Source organism: Ptychodera flava, chromosome 14 (assembly GCF_041260155.1).
Source record: "Ptychodera flava strain L36383 chromosome 14, AS_Pfla_20210202, whole genome shotgun sequence".
Taxonomy (NCBI): Eukaryota; Metazoa; Hemichordata; class Enteropneusta; family Ptychoderidae; genus Ptychodera; species Ptychodera flava.
The window spans coordinates 30,332,063-30,356,136 of NC_091941.1; the positions used below are offsets into that span (position 1 = coordinate 30,332,063).

The 24,074-nt window shown below is 38.6% G+C and overlaps 2 protein-coding genes across 2 annotated transcripts; one reads left to right on the plus strand and one right to left on the minus strand.

Moving 5' to 3' along the window:
* The first annotated feature begins 8 nt into the window (after window positions 1–8).
* Window positions 9–22,069, plus strand: LOC139150140 (uncharacterized). Its single transcript, XM_070722322.1, has 23 exons — window positions 9–148; window positions 2,438–2,456; window positions 2,842–2,884; window positions 3,283–3,368; window positions 4,513–4,575; window positions 5,101–5,199; window positions 5,654–5,718; window positions 5,995–6,355; window positions 6,483–9,574; window positions 9,827–9,933; window positions 10,360–10,467; window positions 11,054–11,163; window positions 11,428–11,518; window positions 13,763–13,879; window positions 16,330–16,417; window positions 18,526–18,676; window positions 19,085–19,228; window positions 19,599–19,699; window positions 19,943–20,011; window positions 20,269–20,372; window positions 20,618–20,718; window positions 21,106–21,231; window positions 21,486–22,069. Exons 1-23 carry the CDS (start codon window positions 139–141, stop codon window positions 21,583–21,585), a joined length of 5,355 nt encoding a protein of 1,784 aa, XP_070578423.1. The 5' UTR covers window positions 9–138; the 3' UTR covers window positions 21,586–22,069.
* LOC139150145 (sperm-associated microtubule inner protein 10-like) lies at window positions 21,792–24,066 on the minus strand. Its single transcript, XM_070722328.1, has 3 exons — window positions 23,973–24,066; window positions 23,229–23,322; window positions 21,792–22,815 (listed from the first exon to the last, which is right to left on the minus strand). Exons 1-3 carry the CDS (start codon window positions 24,008–24,010, stop codon window positions 22,591–22,593), a joined length of 357 nt encoding a protein of 118 aa, XP_070578429.1. The 5' UTR covers window positions 24,011–24,066; the 3' UTR covers window positions 21,792–22,590.
* Between the last annotated feature and the right edge of the window lie 8 nt (window positions 24,067–24,074).

Genomic DNA, 24,074 nt, shown 5'->3' on the forward strand with positions numbered 1-24,074 from the left:
GCGTTCAATAGTGGCGGACATTTTCGAAATTTTCAAACAGGGACATTTTTTCACCAGCGAAAAACTTCATTTACCACACTTTCACGATGAAAATTATGAAATGGTAGCCGTGTAAAGCGTTTATGTTGATAATTTAAGATGAGTAAAGGTAAGTCACCGTAAATTAATCACTTCGAGTGATGAAAATCATTTCCGGGGATCTCCGCGCCAGAAAACAAAACAGACCCTGACTGTTGTACTGTTGTGTATGTAGTCTTGCTTGGGCCACTGAGTGAAAGGTGTAAATTGGCAGTGCAGGCGAGAAAGAGATTTGTTGTTGTCAAACTATGTCTTTATTTGGGTTACGGTCATCGAAAAAAAGTTCAGTCACGACACATTGCATAAACAATTGGCCAAGATCTTGTAAGATTGAATAACTTCGTTGCAGATGTTGTAGTTACACTATGGATGACTGTTGCTTCGGATCCGTAGCCCTACCACTACACTCCCTTTGCTGGTTGTGTTGGGGGAGTGGCTCCCCCAACACAACCTGCAAAGGGAGTGGTAGGGCTACGGATCCGCAGCAAGAATGACCGTATCCCTCCCCCTCCCTGACACGCCTCAGTTCATTCCATGGAGAAGTAATAATGGGTTAAAAATACAAATATTACACCATATTATGTTATAACTGTGTCAATACAAGGGTGACCGGACGATTGTTAATTAAAACTGAAATTTTTTGCCAAAGTCTTGATTGCACCTGTTGAAAGTGTTGGTACAAAGTCCAAATCTGAAAAAATAATTTGGCTAGTTAGCATGATCACAATCTGGCAGCCTCTGGAAAATCAAAGTTTCCAAATTCTTTCCCTGAGAATATTGTAATGAGGAATAATGAGACAGTGTGACCAAAAATCGGATCAAATATTGTTAAAATGGCTCAAAGATGACTAACTGTACAATAATGAGTCCGGTGAAAGGTGCATTGATAGTTTCCAAATTATTTCTGTGAGAATATTGTATGGGTTGATAAGTCCCAGTGAAAGAAAATGGAAGATTGTCCTCACGCTGACCTTTGTGTTTGCAGTATCATGGATACAAGCCATTGTTTTGGTTAGAGACAGGTGCGCACCGGTGAAAAAGCACGTTGTTCAAGTACGGCACTATTGCAAACTTTACTTCCTGCTTTACATGCTTTAGGAAAACCGTGGGCGCTAATTTGCGCTGCATAGCTGAGCTTTTTTAGAGCACAAAACAAGTAGAAAAATATCTAAGGTACAATTTGCCTGTATGGCCATTCCTTCCCTTCTGGAAAATGATGCCAAAAGTCATAGCCGTTTCAAAGTAAAAATTTCGTCAGCAGTTTCTCGGAAGAAAAAAGACCTTTTTAGGAAATTTTTGCATTCATCTTGACTTCCTAGTCTTCACAACATTCACTGTGAAATGCAACTGTTTCCGTTCACACAATCTCTCATAGCGACCGTTCGCATGCGAGTAGACGACTTCCAAGATGGCGTCCCCTCTGACGTTTGTTGACAAAATGTGTTCATAAACTTCAAGATTTTCATGTCATTACCTTGTTCATAGACATAAATGTGCACAACTGTTGCATACTTAATGTGAATTTGTATAATTTATGACTACCTGGGTCCCCCTTTAAGCCTTTGATTTCGAGCATTCACTCTCAGAAAACTTGTGTCAACCCCCACTGTAGAGAATAGGAGGGCCTCTCGTCCGGTCACCCTATCAATACCAGTGAATTCTTAAGCGACACCTGTCACCACCCCCCTCCCAGATTATTTCTGATGATGCAACCGATTATCTAGCATATTGTGGCCCAAGATGTTTCCTGCAGTACAAATTCATTGGCATTGCCAAAACTATAAAATAATAGCATAACTGTATCCTTCCCAGCTCATAATTGACTCAAGCAAAGTTTACACTCCATAACATACTCAGGTTCGCCTCGTACATTATGTCAGGCAAATTTCACTTTTGTCCATTCATTGGCTGGGATGAGGTACAATTATTGCTCAAATGTACAAATTAGCATGTAATATCATAGAGAGTAGAGAACTGTCTGCGGTAATATTCATTGAGTCAATCACTTGTAATATCATAGAGAGTAGAGAACTGTCTGCGGTAATATTCATTGAGTCAATCACTTGTTAATGGGACACTGGCCCATCGTCCAAAAAGAAATTGAAAAATGAAATTCTTGGTATGACAAGTCAGCATCCTGAGATGTAAAATTGATATCATTTGTATCAATCATGAAGATCAAACATTGTACCTTAGAGGTTGTAGCCACTGCACCTAAATGACTGAAGGTATGCATAGATATGTCTTTGTTTTATCACTTGTAACATGATATAAGGAATTGAAGTTATGATTGATTTCTTGCAATTCTTTAACCCACAAATTCTCTTTCTTTTTTCACATAAAATTTGTTCACAAACAGCTGAGGGAGACACCACTGGGTAAGTACAAGTTGATTGATCTCTTCAACACCCAATAATAGTCTGTATTGCTCATATTTTTTGTGATGTTTTGGGCATTTTTTTAAAATTCAACTAGTTGACAAAAAAGATTGATACAATAGCAATAATTCATAGGCACTGTGACTTACCTGGTAAGGCTTGAATTTTAGGATTTAATAAACTTTATATCAATATGAGATTGATAAAACATTCAACAAAAAAGATGATGATAAATAGTATAAACATTCACATTTATACACGGATGTACAATTATTCTCATTGTGAAATGTAATTGATCTGAATTAGTGCACAACTATCTAAACATGCAAGATTCTCTGTTGTACATATTAATTTAATTATTCAAACTTCTCATTTTTTTTTTAAGATTTAGGTCAAGGAAAAGAAAGTCCACACGACGATCATCATCGGTTAGTACCTCAATAGTCAGCCTGAATCTCAAATAATCTATAGGATAGCAATTAATGACTGGTGTTGTTTTATTGCTTGGTTGTCATGGTTGATGTCACTGTTGTTGCGATCTTAAATAACAAATCTGTGCTACAGCTTCTGACTTTGTATAAATGTGAACTTATCACCATTCTGACTAAGTTTTACTTTTGTACGGTAAGGAAAAATCAGACAATAGATCCTGAATTTTTTTGTACCATTACTTTATGCAGTTACATCTCTGGTGTAAGATCACCAAAACATTTTTTTTCCTAACTTAACATCTGTTTGTTTTATGCTGTGTACTGATAATTTGACCGTCCCCCTGTAAAACAACACACTGTCAATAAGTTGTTTGTCTATTCATGCTTATTCACAGATCTTGAAAGCAGCAAAATCACCGACAAGATCAGCACTTGGAGACTTGGATTCTAATGTACTTTCAGAAAACAACCCTGATGGAGAGTAAGTAATAATGCCAGATGTATCAATATGTGAATTATTAGGATTCTGTTATAAAAAATATAAAAATCATCATTTCTTTAATTCATTCACTTGTGTCATAGCAACACACCTGAGTTCGAGTGCAACCCATTTGCTTCCAATAACTCTTGTTATTGTACTTCATGGCGAATGCTTAAAGGGAGGGGCTAATCCCGTCTGCAGCTGCACATATGGAACCCATACAGTGGGTCTGTTGCTATGCACAACATATCCCAACATCCCTTGTGCATATCCAAAATTTTTGAATGGTGGCTATACCGATATTGGAGACCACGGCCGAAATAGCTTCATGTAAATAAAGGGATGGAACCCATGTTTATATGGCAAAGTCTTGCAGTAATTTGAAAGCTACAAAACTGGTAAACTATGAACATGCATTAAATGCTGAATTGGATTAAGATTCACTCGACATACATGACCTATATCTTGGAAGAGGTAACGTTTATCAACAAGAAATTCAAATAGCCACCAATTGGGTGACCCCTTCCCTTTAAGATCTTTCTGTGGCATATTCCTGATTTTTGTTGAATTGAAGGTAAACTTGTATTTTCAGTTGTGACCCATCTATCATAGGGTTGACTTTCTGCTAATCTTGTCATGGGAGAGAAATAAAGTTGTAAGAGCAATAAATCTGCAACATCTATGCAAATTTTAGAGAATGTTCTTATGGCAAATGGCTATCACCAGGAAAAGTCATGACATGTTTTTGTTAAAGTATGATACGTATCATCTGTTCTCACTGATATTATGTGCGCACAAGATGAAAACAGTTTGGTCTTCAGAAAACCAGCCCAAGTCTTAGCCTGTATGGACCATTCATGAACCACTAAAACATGATTGTAGACACTATGGCACATAACAGCATTCTCCGAAACTCATAATGGCATTGCTTTAAAAGTAACTTTTCAACCCTCATTATGTACAGATGATGTAGGCATTGAAAACCCCAGTCATTTGATGTTGTCATTTTACTGGTCCCTTTCAATGAAGCTTATGCAACCTTCACTCGTTCTTTTAATGAAATACATACTGAGACTGTACTTTTTAAGTTCAAAACAGAGTTGTTATGCTCTGCCTTTATTAATTATTGATATCTTCTTCACAGAGAAGTAAAAAAGCAGAGACGTATTTCCAGAAGGGTCAGCTTTGCTGAGACACATCAAGTCAAGTAAGCCTCTATGTTCATGTTGCGTCAGAATATATTTTTCTTACTCAGAATATCACCACATTGACGAGGCTCAATTGCTCTAATCATGAAGTATTTAATCTGGGATACCCATAGGCACAATCTCCACCCAAATCAATAGGTATAGGGTGAAAATATAACAGTACTGGCGGAAATGAAACAGTATTACATGTAAAATATTCAGAATTGGGCCCCATACTGTTGCATGGCCTTGGGAGAACACTGATGCTACTGCTAGTTTCTAAAATTTCTTGACAAAAACGCACCAATGCTGCAACATTTCTTTGTTCTCACCCTATGGCTACTCCATTCTGACTGAGAAGTGTGTTTAGACAGGATGGAAACAGCTGAGATTAATACAGGCTTTAACTTGGTAGATTTATTTACATTACAGATTTTATCCATAATGTAAATAAATCTACGTACCAAGTATATTGTATATATCATGCCACTGACTGTACTAGGGTAAATGAAAATACTTGATAGCCACATTTTTTATTTTCTCAGGGAATTTGTGAATGCTGATGCCATTGGAATATTGCGTGATGCAGAAGAGCATGAGAGAACAGCCCAAAAAGTAGACGAGTGTGCTAATCGGCCAAAAGTGTAAGTGTCTATATCTGTGATATCAATGTGTTCTGTTTTTGATGCAGTGAACGGTCTGTGTCTGCAAATGCAACTGTACACTAACAATACGCTCCTTAACTGCAACACCAAAAAATAGTCTATCAAAGCCTCCTTAGTGGTAAAAAAGTGACCTATGCTGATGCCTTGAATTAGATTCCCTGTAAGCATTTGATCAGTTTGATATATATTCCCACATTAATGATATATGTGTGCAATTCCTAAGTATATGAATATTAAACATAGCATAAGATTTGCATACTGGAGTGTAATTATTACAAATTCATTAATACATTATACACATATGGAGACAATCCTGTCACGCTCCATGCATTAAATGAGTCATTGAGTGATAATGCCATTGGAAGAAGGCAAAGTCTTATCACTGGCCACTACCATTATCATGGACCACTTTTTGTTCTGTTTCTCAAACCAGGTCAAATCAAGGTGTTGAAATTTTCTGTGATGATGAAATACAACAGCATGCTCCGCCAATACAAGGTAATTTTTTCCGACTTAATCAAAATAAGTTGACTGTGAAGAGCTTTGTTACTGACAAACCAGTTGATTGGTATGTTTATTCTGATAATGCTGTTCTGTTGCTTTGAGAAGTTTATGTTTCATTCAGTTGCCATTCAGACATCAGTTGCCAAATTTGATGACATGATGTGGGATATACAACTGTTAATGGAAGCAGATAACCATCAATAAATGGTGAGTTGCAGTTTTTTAGCTCATTCATGGCTTTCAATAATTTGTTACCTCTCCACATTTCAGGTCTGGAATCACTCTTGTCAGGAACAATCAAGACCCACATTGCCCTGAGTAACCTGTGTCAAGAGTCTGCCGTGGACAACAGAGGGTACAATGCCACATCCAATGTCAATCATCAGCTGCAAGAAAACTCCCGATGTGAAGCAACCAGCGTCACCACAGTCTCTGACATCAGGCCAACAAACCAACATGGAGGAACAACAGAAAGTCACTTCAATGGTCAACATGTATTACAACAACAGCAGGACAATGCTGACAGAAGTCAGCATTTTACTCAGGGTGTTTCTGAGCAGAGCGGCAGCAAAGTCATAGATTCTTCCTTGTTCTTGAAGAAATTTTTGGACAGTGGAGTCAAAGACACAGGGTAAATTATTGTTCATGTACCAACTTTACGTCACTCTTTTATTTCCAAGTAATTTGACAGTCTGTTGTACATTTTAAAACCACTGAAATTACTATAAAACATGATTTACTTCTTTTCTGTTTTACAGAAGAGATGATCCTGGTATTACAGGAGCAAATGTACCGCAAAATGAATATACTGGCTCAAATGACCGGACAATCCTATGTGATCCAGGATGTGATGGTGATATGGAGCTGACTGGATGTCATGATGCTGACAACTTTGTTCCAGACAAGCCATTGTTATGTTCTGAAGTCCCTGCATCAAATGTTAGTAGAATATCCTCACTGAATAACGTCAGCAATGCAGCAGTCACCAGTTATCACGGCTCCAACCAGTACTGCACACAATCAATATCACAGCATGACAGCAGTTCAGTCAACCAAGCATCGATGAAAATGTTTGATGGTAAAAGTTTCTTACACAAGTTTTCTTCCAATTCAAGTATGTTTGACATGCCCAGTGCGCCTTCCAACCTAAACCAAACCGAGTATGGGAATCAACAGTCCGACAGCACCAAACCATATGAAGATGACGTGGATAAAACCATCTACTTTGAAAACATTGACATGGAAGAAACAAGAAGGATGGACCGCACCATGTATGTCACTGAGGCAGACACTGAAGTCTCTTTTCGACCTACTCACAGGGATGGTCACCTCTCTGCAGAGGGTAATAAAGAACCACAAACAACAGCTGATCACACAATGCGTCTAGACCAGACAATGGACCTCACCATGCGCACAGAGAATTTCCTTGTGAATAAGTCTGCATGCACAAACATACTTGAGTCTACAGATGCTATCCTCAGTTCACTAGATGACGAAATTCAACGACGAAGTTCCCATTCCGTGAATGGAGGGACGTACAGAAATGACACAGCCAATGAGACGAGGGTCTTCAATGCTGGCGAAGACACAGCGCACATGGAATTAACAGTGCCAACTGGCAGAATTATGTATCAACAGATATACGGTGTTGCCGATGGGAAGAAGCACAACCTCAAAGACGACGGTGACAAGACAAGGGTGTTCAATTCTGGAGAAGACACTGGTCACATGGAGCTGACTATGCACACAGGTAGAATCATATACCAATCAAATTCAAAAACTGTTGATATAAGGAAGAATAAAAGCCATGATGTTGATGACGACAGGACAAGATGTTTCAATGCCGGTGAAGACACAGCCCACATGGACTTAACTATGCCCACAGGTAAAATCATATATCAACAGAGTTCAGGTGTTGTCATTGGAAAGGAAAAAAGTTGTGATGTTGACGACAATAAGACAAGAATCTTCAACTGCAATGACGACACAGGGCACATGGATTTGACGATGAATACAAGTAGAATAGTGGATCAAGAGAATATAAACATAGTAAGTGGAAAGGAACACAGCAATGATGTCAATGATGAGAAGACCAGAATCTTCAATTCCGGGGAAGATACAGCCTTCATGGATCTGACAGTGCCCAGTGGTAAAATCTTGTGTCAGGAGAATTCAGACATCAGAATGAGGAAGCAGAGCCACAATGAAAATGAAGATAGAACTAGAGTCTTCAACTCTGGAGATGACACCGCTCATATGGAGCTCACAATGCACACCGGCAGAATCCTTTGCCAAGAGAATTCAGATGCAGTCAGATTCCATCAGAAACAGGGCAGTCTTGTAGATGGTGACAGAACACGAGTGTTTACAAAGAATGATAACTCAGGGCACATGGAGTTCACAGAGTGCATCACTGGTCATGACAGGCAGCCCCAGCAAACCAAACCCTGCGACAGTCCTGAAGGAATGGAAATGACAAAATGCGTGACATCAAACATTTCATTACACCGCAACAGTTTTCCAAGCGTGCACACAGGTGAGAGTTTGGCCAACAACAGAGGGGAGAGTGAGCTTGATAATGAGAAGACCAAAATCTTCAACTCTGAAGACACTGCGCGGATGGAACTGACCATGCAAACTGGGGGAATCACGTACCAAAGTTCAGCATATGATTCGAATGATGATAAAACTCGTATGGTCCAACAAGATGATAATACTGGACAAATGGAACTCACAACATGCGTTGGTGGTCTTCACCAGGATGTCAGCAATACAAATTCAGGCACAGAGAAAAATGAATCGAGGAAAGATTTCCTTGCTCGTAGACTTTCACAGATTCCTGCAACAAGGGAAGATCAGACGAGGGTGTTCAACGCTGATGACCAGACAGCAGCTATGGATTTCACAACATGTAACGGTGGCCTTCTACCATCAGTGGTGGTTGGATCAAACAGTAGGACGGGCAAGTGGAGGAGCAAGGATGAGCAGACAAAGATTTTCGGCAGTGCTGATGACATGGAGATGACAACACACATGACATCCAACATTTCCATACACGCAGACTCTTTGCCAGGCATGCAGAAGGAAAGAGTGAAGAACAGACAGAGCGCAGGAGACCCTGAACAGGCTGACAAGACTAGAATTTTCACTTCTGAGGAGACAGCACAGATGGAGCTGACTGCCCACACTGGTAAAATTATCTCATTCAATCACAGGGGAGATTCTTCATTGAGAAGCAGTCTACCGAGTGTGAAGTCAGGAGTTTCTACCTCGGCAAGCATCAGCACAAACAAGACAGATCTAGCCACATGTAACAATGAGTACAAAGAATCAAAACAAGGTACTGGATCAGATAACAGTTCTTCATTGGAAACAGAAACTAAAGAAGGCAGAGAAATTACCACTGGAGCAGAAAATGAAAGGGGAGACAGCATGGCAGATACCAATATTGATGAAGATTTCAAAGTGGAAGATCAGGCCAGTGAGAAGCAAACTGCGTCGGTAGAATGTGGTGACAAAACCACTTTGTCAAATGCAGAGATCCCTGACAATGAGACCAACAAGAGAGATTCCGACACTTTTGTGGTCAACCACAGTTCTGACGACTCTGGAACATTTGTGATCAGCAAGAAATTGAAAACATCTGCAGTAAATGAGAGTCGGTTAGATGATACATTCACTGTTGAGCCTACTGATGACCTCAAGTCTCCACAGCAGAAAGAGCCCACAGGTCAAGAAAAGGATCAGCTCCTTGACGGAATGGATGGTATATTGGAGGAGAAACCCATGGATTTTGAAGACATCACAGACCATGGAGCTTATCACCGAGGAGATGCTACCAAAACTCTAGGTAAATATATAGAATTACATATACAAAATGATAAATTCCAAATTCAGGTTGGGGTGTCATGCTGGTATGATGTGTAGATCAGACTTGTCCATTATGCTAGCAGTAGAAAGCCAATCTTTACTCTAATATATTTGAATAGAGTGATTTTCTGTCATACTAACTACGTTTTGATTTTGCTGATTGGATGAGGTATTGGTTAGTATAGTGCTTTTTTCACTCAACTGAATTCCAAAATGTCCCCTATTTTCACAGATGCATCACGGACCATACTGCATATATCATCAATGAGTGGTGGCGAGTGTTCGAAAAGTGACATTGCAATATCCATCGTAGATGATGATAGCACAACCGAGAAGAAGGTATTTACAGCGTTATTACATATAATTTACAAAGGAAAGGGCTTTACCTTCAATTGCAAGACAGTCCTTTTTATGAATCTGATCAAAACAAGTATGGAAACTGTGCACCCAAGCATCCACATTTTTCAGGCTTTTGATTACACCTTGTCACATAGTATGAAGCATCACTTTCCCTTTTGCAGTAGCATCAGTCGTTTCTGCTAAAGTGATATAGTTGGAATGACCATGCAATGGTGGTATTAAAATTAACATGTACATGTGAACCAATTCCTATTTGCCAAAGGCTAGCAAAATTCTTCACCAAATAATTGAAAACAAATTAAAAGAAACCAACAAAAAGTAAAGATGAATAATTGAGAGAAAATGAACTGAGAACCCTTGGCAATTCATTATCAAGCATTAAATGAATGTCTTTTTCTGTTTTAGGCTCTGTCTGCTGATGGCAAACTGGATGTTGCAGATTTCCTGGAATACTTTTGCATTTTTCCAAAACAGAAAGAAGGAGGCCGAAGGAGTACCCTTGCCCCAGTTTCTGTAAGTTAGTTAGCTACAGACATGTTTTCTTCCCATAAAAACCACAAAGAGTGCACAAAAATGAACAAATTGTCAAGAAATTGATGAAGATAAATTGGGAGGGGTACAGTGTATATGCTTTGGGGCGATACTGATCCATTGATTTAAGAAAACAACAAGTGAATGAATTACTGTGATTAAAATACCGACATGACATGTATAGAAATAAATGTAATCCCACAGAATCTGTTAAATGTATGCTCTTTTTCACATTTTCCTTTATAAACCAATTCCTAAATCGGATTTTGTAATTTAGGAGAGCTCTTGATAGCGTTTAGGTATGGAATACCTCCACTACTGCTATTATAAATATCTTCTTATTTGTAAGCCTGTGTTTTAAATTAGATAATGTTTCATAGCATATTTTATTGTTATCCATACTCTTGAAAATTAGAGCTGTTTATTCCATTTCCCTCCCTCTAGCTACACTGGATTTGTTGACTTATTACAGTTGAATTACCACAATTAAATGTAAATTTGATGTATTTTCTATAAGAATAAAGAAGCAACAGCCCCTCTAACTCTGCTGTTGGATTTACTTCTACAGATAAAACCTCTTGAAAGCCTGAAGGATTATCTGGAAATAATCTGCTTAATCCAGCCCCAGCATGAGATGTATGAGTGGGCAATAGACCACTTAAAAGACCACACAAACAAGTATGTTTTTTTATCTCTAGACTTCATGACTTTTTAAGAAGTACGTAACTCATAGTATCTGAGATTTTTCAAGTGGAAGCTAGTACAAAACAATTCATGTTTGTCCCATTCACAATCTTCTGATTGACAGATAACCAAAAGTTATCAATACTTAAGTGTTACTGGCAGTACTTTACTATCTTAGAAACAACATGTCATCCAAGCAGTAAAGTAACCGATCTCTTTTACTGTATGCCTCGTTTCTTCCTGCGTTTCGTATTCTAGGTTGCTTGGAATGCTCACTGAGCAGGAGGGAAAATTATCTGAAAACAACCCTCCCATCTTTGATGAAATCAGACGGTTACCACCAGAGGAGGTAGAGTGCATCATATTTATTGCTCCATGACAGCATATTTCATTAGAGTCTGGAATATCAACTTGTTCTCATGTCATTGTCTTTATACTGTAACTTCTAACAAGGGTCCTCCACAAGGGGATATTTTAGGGGATGTCCACCCGACTGTATTTTGAGCAATCTATTAACATGTTGATAACCATAAAAGATAAAGTATTGTCATAATGAGAAAATATCCAAATTATGTTTTGTTACGTAAATTGACCACCCCTCTGATTTGCCAAGCTGTGGAGAACACTTTAACCAAAGAGGAATAATTTACCATTTCAATAACTTCCGCAACTTTTTACTTTACAGTAACCCATACATGTTAAATTGTGTGTATGTATTTTCTTCGGCATGAAATGGGACATTTTATTGCAAAACTATTTGGACCACTGCAAACTGTTTTTAATCATCCTATTGCCGAAAACTGAACATGTACTTTGGTTAAAGAGGCACTCCCACTTGGTAACATTTTTAAAACACATTTTTTTAATGCCAATGGTCGATATTTGACGTGGCGACTGCGCGCAGATCGCGAGATATCGATAAAAACATGTCATTTCCCGAGCGAATTTTCCCATCCCGAAGTTTTACGATCGTTTCTGATTATGACCCGAAATCCCCCGAAGGTTTGTTGTTGTGCTGATTAACGATAATCTAGGGAGTCCATAATAACTTCGAACGGTGCAATTTTACCTCCCACTGCGAAGACTTTATATACAGCATTATGCCTTCACTTCTGGTATGTTTTTTTAAACTTCTCCTTAGTTTTTGTCGTTTTCATTATTCTCAGTCAGTTCTATGATATTTTTAACCAATACCACACAGATATCAGTTTTTAAGTGTCAAATATTAGCCGCCTCCGATGACTACATTTTGTCGTCTGCCACACAGTGCGCCAGTGGTATGCATCTATGCATACCACGCAGCGGCCGCCATGTATCAACTGCACGTAACGGTGCTAGTCACCTATGCGAATTCTGGTGGAATCAGCAAACTTTGTTTTCCATTTTTTCTCCGAGTCAGTAAGGCTCAGCTTACCCCCACGGGGCATGGCCGATCACCGACGCGAGTGGTACTGTGGCGTACAGCAGTGTTAGCGTAGACTTGTACTCCATAGCTTAGTTGAAAATGGCCCCAGTGCCGAACGTACGATGTTCGGAAGCTGAATTTAGGTGGGCCACTGGAATTCAAACTTTAAATTTTTTGAGGACATGTTTTTATCAATATCTCGTGATCCGCGCACAGTCGCCATGCAAATATCAACCGTTGGCATTAAAAAAATGTGTTTTAAAAATGTTACCAAGTGGGAGTGCCACTTTAAGATAACCATTAGGGACCGTCTCAGATTGTCGCAGAAGTTCAAAAAGCGAAATTTATTCGTTTAGGGGGGGAGGGGTTTGACCTCCATTCAATTAGTGAACTTCACTTTCGCACTTTTATTTGTGATCACAAGTTTTCGTGTGTTTATTTTAAATTAAAGAAAAACTGCACACTCGTGCCAACAAATTTGTAACTGTTTCCATCTCGTTTGTGCCCCAAACACAATTTACCGATAGGAAACATTGTATCCTAAACATTTCATTCATCAAATTATACAAAGACAAAAAGTATCATTTTTTCAAAAATGTGCTATTATAAGCGTCTGCTCTAACCACTAGATGTCTTTAGTCTCACTTGTTATGCACCTGGTCATAGTCGTTTAATATGATTGAACATGCCTGGGCCGCCTTGTCAAAGTTTTTTGCTTATTTACCGCCCCTACCAAGTACAAATTGCGTGTTCACAAAGACAAAGAACAGCACAAGACATGCAAAAAGGGAAAGTAAAATAAAATGAAACTTTTACGCGGTAATATGCCCTGTTAGTACTCAAATCTGATCGTTTACTTTAATTGTAATGTGGCAAGGGGAATACGTCTTTAGCAGCTACAGCAAAATGCAACATTGTACAGGCGGACATGAACATTTCGCACTTTTGAAGTTTCGTTTAGGGGGAGGGGGAGGGGGTTTTGATCTAAACGAAGAAATTTCGTTTCTTGAACTTCTGCGACAATCTGAGACGGTCCCTTACTTCCATGGGTTGAACAAGAAAAACTTCTGACAAGTCACATGTAGCTCAAAGTTAGTTTATTTTCATGTTGAAAATTGTTCTAGTAGTGGATGTAGATAGAGAAAAACAAACCCATGTAATCCATTCTTTGTGTGTTTTTTATATTAGCTTGGGAAAGTACGAACTAAACTGAAGACACTAGTACATGCCTGCAACAAGACAGCAAAACTCAAATGGAGTGAGTGGAAAGCGAAAATGAACAGCAAAATATTGGATGCGCTCAAGGTAAGATTTTGTGTATGTCAGTCATCTTCAACCAGGGCTCGAAAATTCTCGCCGCCCGACGCCCGTGACAAGTGAATTTTGAGTCCGGGCAAGTGAAAACAACATTCTCCCAGCCCGACGGACAAGTGAATTTCAATGAGGCCACTGTACGTACGCGCTGCCACTCTCTAGTTCTTTGAGTGTACCGCTTTAGATATTGCCAGCCGATAAAATAGCTCTGTTCTACTTGGTTACAAAATAGCAAAATATTGACGTCTTTTCAGCTCTTATTTTTTTTTCTTTTCATGAAATCATGTCACGATGCCTCCTCAATAGAAAACTACAGCTTACAATAAAATGTTGTAAGTTGTTGAAACAATTTACCCTCCTTCCTACAAAGTTGCAATGTATTGAAACACTTTACTCTCCTTTCTACAAAGTTACAAATTCCCTGGTACGTGAAGCAAACACTGTTGCTGTTTGATTCTGCAATCGCGGTCCCTCAGTCCCTCATTGGACCGTGCTACAATACATCATGGAGGAATGATGAATACACTGAGGCTTGGCTTTGCCTCTGTGAGTCCCGCGTACCGGTCGTCCTTTTTAGTCCAAGTTTTATCTACTTTGCTTGAATCAAAATTTGGCCTGTAATTACTCAGTTTGATAGTAAAAACCATTATTTCAAAGGAAACTTTCACTCACAGAGTCAGAGTACAAGGGAAAAGGAGAAAAATTTGAGGTTTTCTGAAAGGTCAAATCTGGGTCATCTTATGTGATGTCATGAATGAAGACCCCTTAAGTACACAATTATGGTTCAAAAGAAACCACCTAGGGAGGTCCAATAGGTACAATCTTATGATAAAAGGTAATTTCTTGGTGCTTTCCAATTTAATGGCATTTAGCTTGACTGTCAGTTTTAAATTAAATTTTATTAACAGTTATGGCAAAGGGAAATTGTCAACAGTAGTTGCAGTAAGCATATCCATTTCAAATCATGACATTAATATTTCTGCAGAGTCCTCCAGTTTAATGATGTAATAGTGAACATCACTAGACATTTCTTGATGATATCAAAATATCAAATGAAAATGTTCCTGGGCTACAATGTTATCATTATCATTAAAACTATTATTACTCTTTAAAACATTGGGAAATGAATTGAACAATATCAGTGTGTCTTGTTTTAAAGGATACTTATGCTGAAGATGCTATTGAGCCTGCTTGATCACAACTATGACACAACACCACAATACTTGTATCTACACTGTCACTATGCTACCGAATGCTTTCTTCTGCATGGAAAATTTGTATTTGTGTGGCTAACAAAATTTACATCATGACTTAAAGAGTGCACAAATGTGCCACATAAGGTAGTAGAGCTTGTAGTGTATATGTATGATAAGTTGTCATACTGTGAACACTAACTCAATGCTGCAGAAGTATTCTGTATCTGTGGTAATACACTTCACATTGCTACCTGATTTTTAGAATTGCCACGTAATTATTTCTTATGGCAAAAGTTTACCATTAGAAATGAAAAAGTATTTCGATCCCTTCAATGTCATAAAAAACACAGATAATTAATGTAATAAAAACTAAACAAATATTTCTTTAATGTAAAACTATCATGAACAACATACAAAACATCTTGATTTGTAAAATTAGGAACTCCTGAATGCCGAGAAAGCTGTTGCTACACTTGAGATCATAAACTGTTTAAAAGTTGCTCAAAGTGGCTACAAGATTTTTTATTTGGCTAAAGAGTTGGCTAATCATTTTGGTGACTTAGGGGAACCCTGCAGTTTATGCACATACCATGTGGTAGCAGTAAACTAAATGATACTGAAAGTTTCATGTGGGCACAATTTGACACAACACCGCTGGCCCATTATATACTTACCCTTAGTGCACCTACCTGACTTGCCTATTGAAACCAGGTACCAGGTCATGATGACACACAATGACAATGTACCGGTGTTGTTTTATTGAAATGCATTACATGTCCCCCAAAAATTTAATTGGTCCCCCATTAAGACCTACTATGGGTCACTGTGTCCCCATGCTAGCAAAAGCTGGCTGAAACACTGTGTATGTGTACGTTACATAAGATATTATTTTTGATACACAGAATAAGGACACAAATTTATCAGTAAGTTACAGCTATTGTTTCTTACAATGACATTAATAAAACCATACATATTTACTCTTAAAATCATCTGAAATTCAGGGCAAGTGAATTTTTCTTCCGGACAAGTGAAATTGAAAATTCACTTGCCTATGGCAAGTGAGTTTTAAAAAAAATTTTCGAGCCCTGTTCAATGTGACTTTTAAAATTAGACAGTGCATACCTCATGTTTAACACTTGATGTACAAATTCAGTGTTCAGTTCTATTGTTTGTGATAAGTCTTCAGGGCTTCCTCATTATGTACGATCTCCTGTGTTACAATTACATGTTTATATCTGAATGTAGGAAGAACACACCAGCCTCAGTCAGCAAGTCAAGTCAGTGGAGCAAAGCGTTGATAGCGCCGATAAAGCACTGGAAGATTTGAAGATAGGTATGTATCTCGGCTCACATTGGAAAATCTATGAGACTACTGCTTCATATAGCAGGGTTCTCAAAATTTTTGAAGTAGGCGGAAAATTCAGAAAAGTAGGCGGTTAGCTTCTGTGTGCAACCAGGTTCCCTGGGCGGGCGGGGGGGGGGGGGGGGGGGGGAGACAGTTCTGAGCAATTTCATGCATTCTTATACAGTGTATAAAAGGCTATTCCAACATACACACAGGGGGGAGGGTGTAAGGGAGGGGTCCCCTCCCTGTGTGCAAGAAATTTTTAAATTTGAAGACATTTTGGAGTAATTTCAGCATATTGTACTGTATGAAAGACCATTTCAGCATGAGAGTGTTAAGGATTATTTTTAAATTTGAAGACATTTCTGAGCAATGGCAAGAAATTTTTAAATTTTGAAGACATTTTGGAGTAATTTTATGCATTCTTGTACAGTATTAAAGACCATTTCAGAATACAGAATAATCATTATCATTGCCAATTACAACATGTTTTCAAGGGATAAAGTTTTAAAAAGTCAGAAAAATTAATTTGATATCACTCGGGCCTGTCAACTGCATTCAGTTAACAAGGATAATAGCAAAATTTCACCAGACTGTTGTGTAGAATTATGTTTAGCTCATGACTTGAACAAACATTTGAAATACATCATAGAATGGGGCCTAGGGATTCATAACCCAGATAACGATCCGCTAGAATCCTGACCAGCCTGGCTGTACAGAGTGTTTTACTGATTTAAATAAACTTGATTGAAGATACAGTAAAATCAAAGAGTTTATTCAATTCAATGAATTATAGGAACACAATTTTCAGTGATTTTAATTCACTGTACTAATTTCACAATAAAACGAATCCGCGAGCTGATTATTGATTTTTTTGTTGATGTTGAATATAATTGAAAAAGAGAGCTAAATTTCAGTGTTCATGTTTGATAAAACCTCAAACTAACGACACTGAACGCCAGCCTGTACTACACCGTGTGTGTACAAAGCACCGGTAGTCAATTGTAACACAGTACACACAACGCGATATCGGTCGACCTGAAATTTGACACTGTGATCGACGTAGCGTTTCAAAAGTACGAAAAGTGAGACCAAGTAATATTTTGTTTATTAAGATTTGATCTAAACCTCCCAAAACCAACAGACAAAGTCAGAAAATCAAAGTTTTCAAGCGTCGACTTTCTCTTCCGCGATGCACACAACCACACGGCCCCTCCACAAAACGCGATGTCGATCGACTTGAGTTGACATCGTGATCGACCATGGATAGATTGACGTGGCGTTTCGAAAGTATGAAAAATGAGACTCAGTAACTTGTGGTCGCTTTAGATTTGATCAAAAACCTACCAAACCCATCAGGCTAGGCCCTACTCTTACGCAGAAAAACCAAAGCTCTCAAGCGTCGACTTTCTCTTCCGCGTTTGAGCGAAACAAAAGTCGGCTTCATTCGGAAATGGTCGGCTATTCGCGGGCATAACGTAATTGTATGTTAGTCCAATTTTCGGCTATACCCGATGTGAACGTCGGAATAATTCGGGCTGTGATCGGGCGAGCGAGGTTCACCTCGAGAGCGATTCCCAGTCACGGTGTACAGTACAACACGTTCGCTGATCGCGGTACCACAGTGATAGCAACAAGTTCACCGCGTAAATTGCTAGACTACATATAGCCACATCGGCACTTCTGAAATATTATCTGCGGCTTGCAAGACCACCAAAAAAATGTAATTATTGTTATCAAAACCAGAATTTCCGGGCCAGTGAGCGAAACAGTGCTGAAAAGTAGCCGGCCAAAATACGAAAGTAGCCGGTCAATTTGGCCGGCATCCGGCTAAAAATGAACACTGCTGCATATAGCCACTACAAAAATTATTAATATGGTTCATTAGGTCCTGATTCATGACATTGAGAAAGTGAAATGAGTGTTATGTTCTTGTAACAATTCACCAATTTATTGATGATTTGATTTCAATGCTCCAAATACAAAAGTATGGTTTTATACAGTGGTATTTAGCACAGAGTGAATGGATCATAGTAGTTCAAGTAAGTTTTTTTCAGTGAAATGATAGGTCCCTCTTTCTGTCTTTCTGTCCCTAGTTGAAATTGACCTTGATAAGGCGCTGTCTGGCCTAGAGTACCCAGCAGACTTCAATGAGAAGCTCACTCTTCACAAAGACATCAGCAATGAAGTGAAACTCAAGCAAATGGAACTAGACGGACTCCGTGACAATTTAGAAATCATGAAAAAGTAGGTGTCTTAGTTTCAGGAACAATATTTGGTTGCGTTTTTTCTTCTTGTTGGAGACGTAATGTTTAACCATAATTTTTGTACCTTTCATTTGTGACTTCAAAACATAGATTTGAGTTAAGATGATGATCCATGGTACAACCAGTATTGTACAGCAACAGACATATCCTTGCATTTTTGATATCATTACATTTCTAGACCATGAACCACTTGTATTCACTATGCACTGAGGAATGTGTGTACCGGCATCACATGATCTCTTGGGAAGAGCTGAGTCTGTAGAAAACATATTGTCATTTTCATTCTGGAGTAGTACAAATAGACAACCACAACCTTTTTGGCAGTGGCGTGTGCAACTTGTTTCCCAAAGTTCACTCATAATTATGCTCATACTTTCGTCCATTTCAGAAAGCAAACTGGCGAAACCGATAGGAAGGAAGGCTTCCTAAAAGAGTTGGAGGAGATTGAGAAAACGGAAGATGATTTGAAAAATAGCTGCGTTTCCAATGCAGAAGTTAACACGGCATTTGACAAAGTCAAGCTCCTGCAAAGGTATGGCAACGTCACCAAGCATTGCTCTATGACAACGATCTGATTCTATGCAGATTCAAAACATCATTGTGTATCATTAACATGACAGGCAATTTTTCATGACAGGCGATTTTTCATTCCATGTAGTAATCACCCTTTCTTTGCAGTGATTAAACTAGTTTTCTGAATTAATAGCAGGCACAAAAAGTTGAAGCTTTCCGACCATAACCAGTGCTTGCACTGGACAAGCTTTCAAACGCAAGTGATGAAAGAACATCAAATAAACTTGGGATGAGAGGAATAATTATGATCCAGATTAATAATTGTCTTGCTTTCCTAAAACTCACTGAAAGAATTTATTCATTAGCATGAATGATTTTTGCTCCAACAGATTTCTGGAATGGCAGTTGGAAGACTGGAATCAGTACGGAGCCAAGTACTCTTTCCTGGAGTCCTCAATCCATTTAGGTCTGACCTTTGGAAGGAAACATGGTAAGAATGGCATACCTGTCGCCCTGATCCAATTTTGTCTACTATGTACATGGTAATCATTTAATTTCACACCATATCCCATGCCAGAAACATTACCTGTACTCATCAGCATTAGATGTACAGAATACTGCCCCATGAGACCTTCAAACCCTGCATCCTTTTCTCAAAGACTGAAAGCAAAGAGAATTTCCAGTGATGACATGAAGACTCAACATTCCCATACCGTACTGTCTTCTCTTACAGGTGATTCCCTTTACAATGGACTACCTGATTGTGACATCGTGAATGTGGAACTGGAGTCCATGCTAGCAGGTAGAGTTCAAGCATTTCCCTTGACTGTCTTAGAGAGACATCTAGTGGCTTTACTCACATGTTCATTACCCTTTTGTTTTACCATGTGTATTATGTGCTTAGTAAATGCTCTCAGCTTTACAAGATCTTTCAGGCTGATCAACCCATGTTATGATTTTTCAAGATCACGGCATGGCAGTATTGCACCACAGTTTATCAATCCTTGATCAGATTACTTTCATCTTTCTTACTATGATACCTTTTCCATTTTTTGGCAGCTGATGCAATGCCGTGTGCTAAGTTTGCCCATAGGATGGTCTGCAATGCTCTCAATGCAGCATCCTTACAACAGAAATATCATACCACTAAGAAGTTACCACAGGTAGAGTCAGAGACATTTCTTCACACTCAGGTGCATAGGATGCAATAAAGGGAGCTATGGGAAGGGATTTGTCTATGTTGATATTCTTTTTACACTTAATGTACATACCGGTATATAGGAAAGTCGTTGTAACAACATGTTAGTATGCTGGACAATCCATGTGATAAGCGAAACAACTAAGTCCAAAAATTATTTTGAGCCACTTGTATTCTTTTATTTAGAATTTTATATTCTTTTCTCCACAGTTGCTGCATCATGTATCTTCTGTAGTGTGTAACGTACGGCAACTGATTAATGAAATGGACCATATCATGTTCTGGCATCAAGTTGAAATCAACGATACTTGGTAGGTGTCTGGTGACATTGTGTAGAGAAAGTCTTATGTTTCAGTACTTGTCACAAGTAACAGTAGACAGTATATTGTTTTGTTGTCTTTTACATAAAAAACTTGTATGGTTTTTAGGCAAGATTTCCTAAGAAATCTTTCCCCAGAAGCATGGCTAGGCAGTCAATAAGGCTTTTTTATGGAAGTGTGACAATCATATTGTTTGCTGATCAGCTAACATGGGTCACAGATCTACCATCCGTATGCAAATACAGAGACCAGTATATATAACACAGTAACACGATGATCACATGCATTTTTGCTTGTGCCTTGCGCACTTGAAAATTATCCCCGTAGATTATCCTGTTATGGAGTCATATTAACATATTCCTGTGCATTTTCCTGCAGTGTCTCAGTGGCCTTTTCAAATTGGATAACCAAATGCAAGTTTATTGTCAGCTTCTATCTGCTACCTGGGCAGTATCCCAGCTCTGCAGTTCAACATAGCTTTGTGAATGTCATCGGAAACATTAGGTACAGTATGCTGTTACAGTTATTCTCTTATGCAAAGCTAAATAGTCCACCAAAACATACGCAGGATGCATAGTAACCTAAATCACCAGGCTCTTGAACCATCCGTCTGCCGTCTGTTTACGTTGTTATTAAAAAGACAGAGAAACATTTTCAATTGCAAGCTTCTGAACGCAATTCATCCCTTGAAATAAAAGATAAGTAGATAAAATAACTGAATACATGTATTATAATTTTGTTTCTGTCTCTCATTTCAGTGAGGAAACTCTTGCCACAACACTGTCTGCAGTCAAGCCAGGATTCAAGTATTTAACCAGCCTTGTGAACAGCATAGAATTACTCCTGGAGAAAAAATAAATGTAAAATTAGCCAGAGAAATTTCCTCACAAGATTTTAATTTTACTTGGCACTTTGTATATATTTGCTTTATAGTTTTACGGTGAGAGTACCACCATTGTCTGTTTTGCACACATTCAGGTAGAGTCAGCTTCATATGTTAATATTAAAATGGTTATTTCTTTGTAACTTTATAAATCAGCACACCAAGGCAATTATGTTGCACATTGCATATCTTAAAGAAAGTGGACGGCTTTTGGGTTTTTTATTAGGAAATTGTCCAGTGCTCAGATCAACTGGAAGTACATACATAGTTCAATGAATGTTCACTGTCACCATAATAGTGGCACACCACCAACAATGAATTAACTATTTATAATAGTCACTTTAGAAAACTGAATAGTCCAGGGTAAAAACTTTTGCACTAGAGTGTAGGTGGTAAGAGTATTTGTTGTGTTTGCTTTTAATGGTGTTGAATATTAAAGACTATTATTTTATAAACTTATGTATGTTCCGTTGATCCATTTTCATGAGAAAACTTGCAATACATTTCACTACGATCATTTGAATATACTCCAGAGTTTGAAGTTGTGAAAAAGTGCCCTTCAACTCTGCACCATAGTGGAAATGGATCTTATCGATGGATCCACAGTCAGTGGCCTGGTATATGGGCATGCAGGAATGTCAAAGATTATTACATGTTGAATATTGTCTCGATAGTACACTCAAGGAAGTGTTCAGACTGAATAGAATGTGTATGTAATCATTGAAGTCGACATATGTTGTACGACACAACAAAGCAATTCTTAGCTTTAAAGTTTAATGTCCTGAACTTAACTGCAATCTCCTGGTGAAAAGCAAACAGTGTTTTGTGGAAACTATGACTACACGTGACAGCTCAGAGGTGTTGATAAACAGTCTTCAACTCAAAGCTGGGCAAGGTCCAAACATTTAAATTTCAAGTTCACACATGATCTTTTCATGACATTGGCTTCTTTCCTCCTGGTATCACATCTTTTCCATCATCTACTTCCGTGCTTCCAAGTAGTCGTCCTTTCTGAACATCAAGCTGCTCTGATACTTGGACTGGGCTGTGTGGAATTCGGGACGCAACATGTCATAGCGACTCAAGTATGGCCTCTTTGCATCCACCCTCGGCCTTGGTTCAACTTCATTCAAGCGTTCTCTTTTGTCCAGGAACAAACTCTCATCGTGGGGACCCTTGGGAATGATGCCACTCTGATCACAGTTCTGCAGGTGATAGAAAAAAATTGCCAAATATTGCTGCAAAAGCTTACTAGTGTTACGAGTGCACTCAGAAATGAAGATGCAGTTCACATATGAATGCTCCTAATGAAGAAAACACTTCAAAACTGTAGGATAGGAAGACCTATCCACACACAAAATTCAGAAATATCGTTTTGGGTTGCACGATAATCAATTGTCTTCAATCGCATAGCCAGTGTTAACTAAGAATTGTACTGTTACCACCCAATTTTTTGAAATCTCTTGACATGAAATGGCGTTTAAATGCGATCAACAAAAGGAGGACGTAAGTTGGGTGTCATAAACGAAACGTGAAAGAGCTGCACTCATACTGCAAATAATCGATCTCGATATTTTCATTGATCTTGTAATATTTCCCATTCCAAATGCGTTCATACCTTCATTATTAGCACACGATTCTGCATATCATTCTTCCACTCTGGCACGTATCGCCTTGGTATCACCGGATGATACTTTGAAAATTTGGGAATACTGCAAAGAAAGGATAGAAGAAAACTGTCAGTCCAAAGATGAGCGGGCTTGCAGAGATTTTTACATAACAGACGACTGCTTTGTATGATGTTTTCTTTAGACTTGATATGGTTTGAGGCGAATCGACAAAAACGGTGTTTGACACGGTGCGCGAATTTTACAATATCAGATACCCATCAGATATGATCTAATCATATTTTGAATTCTTTTAACTTTGGAGCGATCACATCGTTTTCTTTTATAAAATTTTACCTCCGCCGAGGAGTAAATAATGGTTGAAAGTGTCGCGGAAAAATAAGTTGTCACCGTCGACTTGAAGGGATTACTGCTACACTTTGATATTCCAATCTACAGATATAGTTGAAATGGGAAAAGTGACAAGGACAGATTATCATTACTATTATATATCAATTTTTACAATCGTATTATCATTAAATTTTTCACGTGTGGTTACTCAAACGGCCCGTGGCAACGAAGTCTACCCTCAACTGCGTAACGCGTGGCGCTGTCAATTGGATGTCACCAGTCAAAACACTCGACGGAAAGGGGTATTGCAACGATTTTCCCATGAAGGATTCATCTTGATGCATAAAATGCCTTCTCTTCTGATAGAACGGCATTTCATTCCCCCAAACAGTCTGATATTTTACCTGACGTAAGAGCCTCCGGTTGCTAAGCGGTCAGCCATCTTCGACGCTTTCGTTGTTTTGTTTCTGGATACTAAGGGTCGAAGGTCAAAATCTCCAGTTGCA

What these genes read in the sequence shown, in the direction of transcription:
- LOC139150140 (XM_070722322.1), top strand. An exon ending in GACCTTTGGAAGGAAACATG is followed by an intron (nt 19,700 to 19,942) that starts GTAAGAATGGCA and finishes CTTCTCTTACAG; the next exon opens with GTGATTCCCTTTACAATGGA. An exon ending in CCACTAAGAAGTTACCACAG is followed by an intron (nt 20,373 to 20,617) that starts GTAGAGTCAGAG and finishes TTTTCTCCACAG; the next exon opens with TTGCTGCATCATGTATCTTC.
- LOC139150145 (XM_070722328.1), bottom strand. Translation starts at nt 24,010, where the DNA reads ATGGCTGACCGCTTAGCAACCGGAGGCTCTTACGTCAG. An exon ending in ACCGGAGGCTCTTACGTCAG is followed by an intron (nt 23,323 to 23,972) that starts GTAAAATATCAG and finishes CTTTCTTTGCAG; the next exon opens with TATTCCCAAATTTTCAAAGT. An exon ending in ATCGTGTGCTAATAATGAAG is followed by an intron (nt 22,816 to 23,228) that starts GTATGAACGCAT and finishes TATCACCTGCAG; the next exon opens with AACTGTGATCAGAGTGGCAT.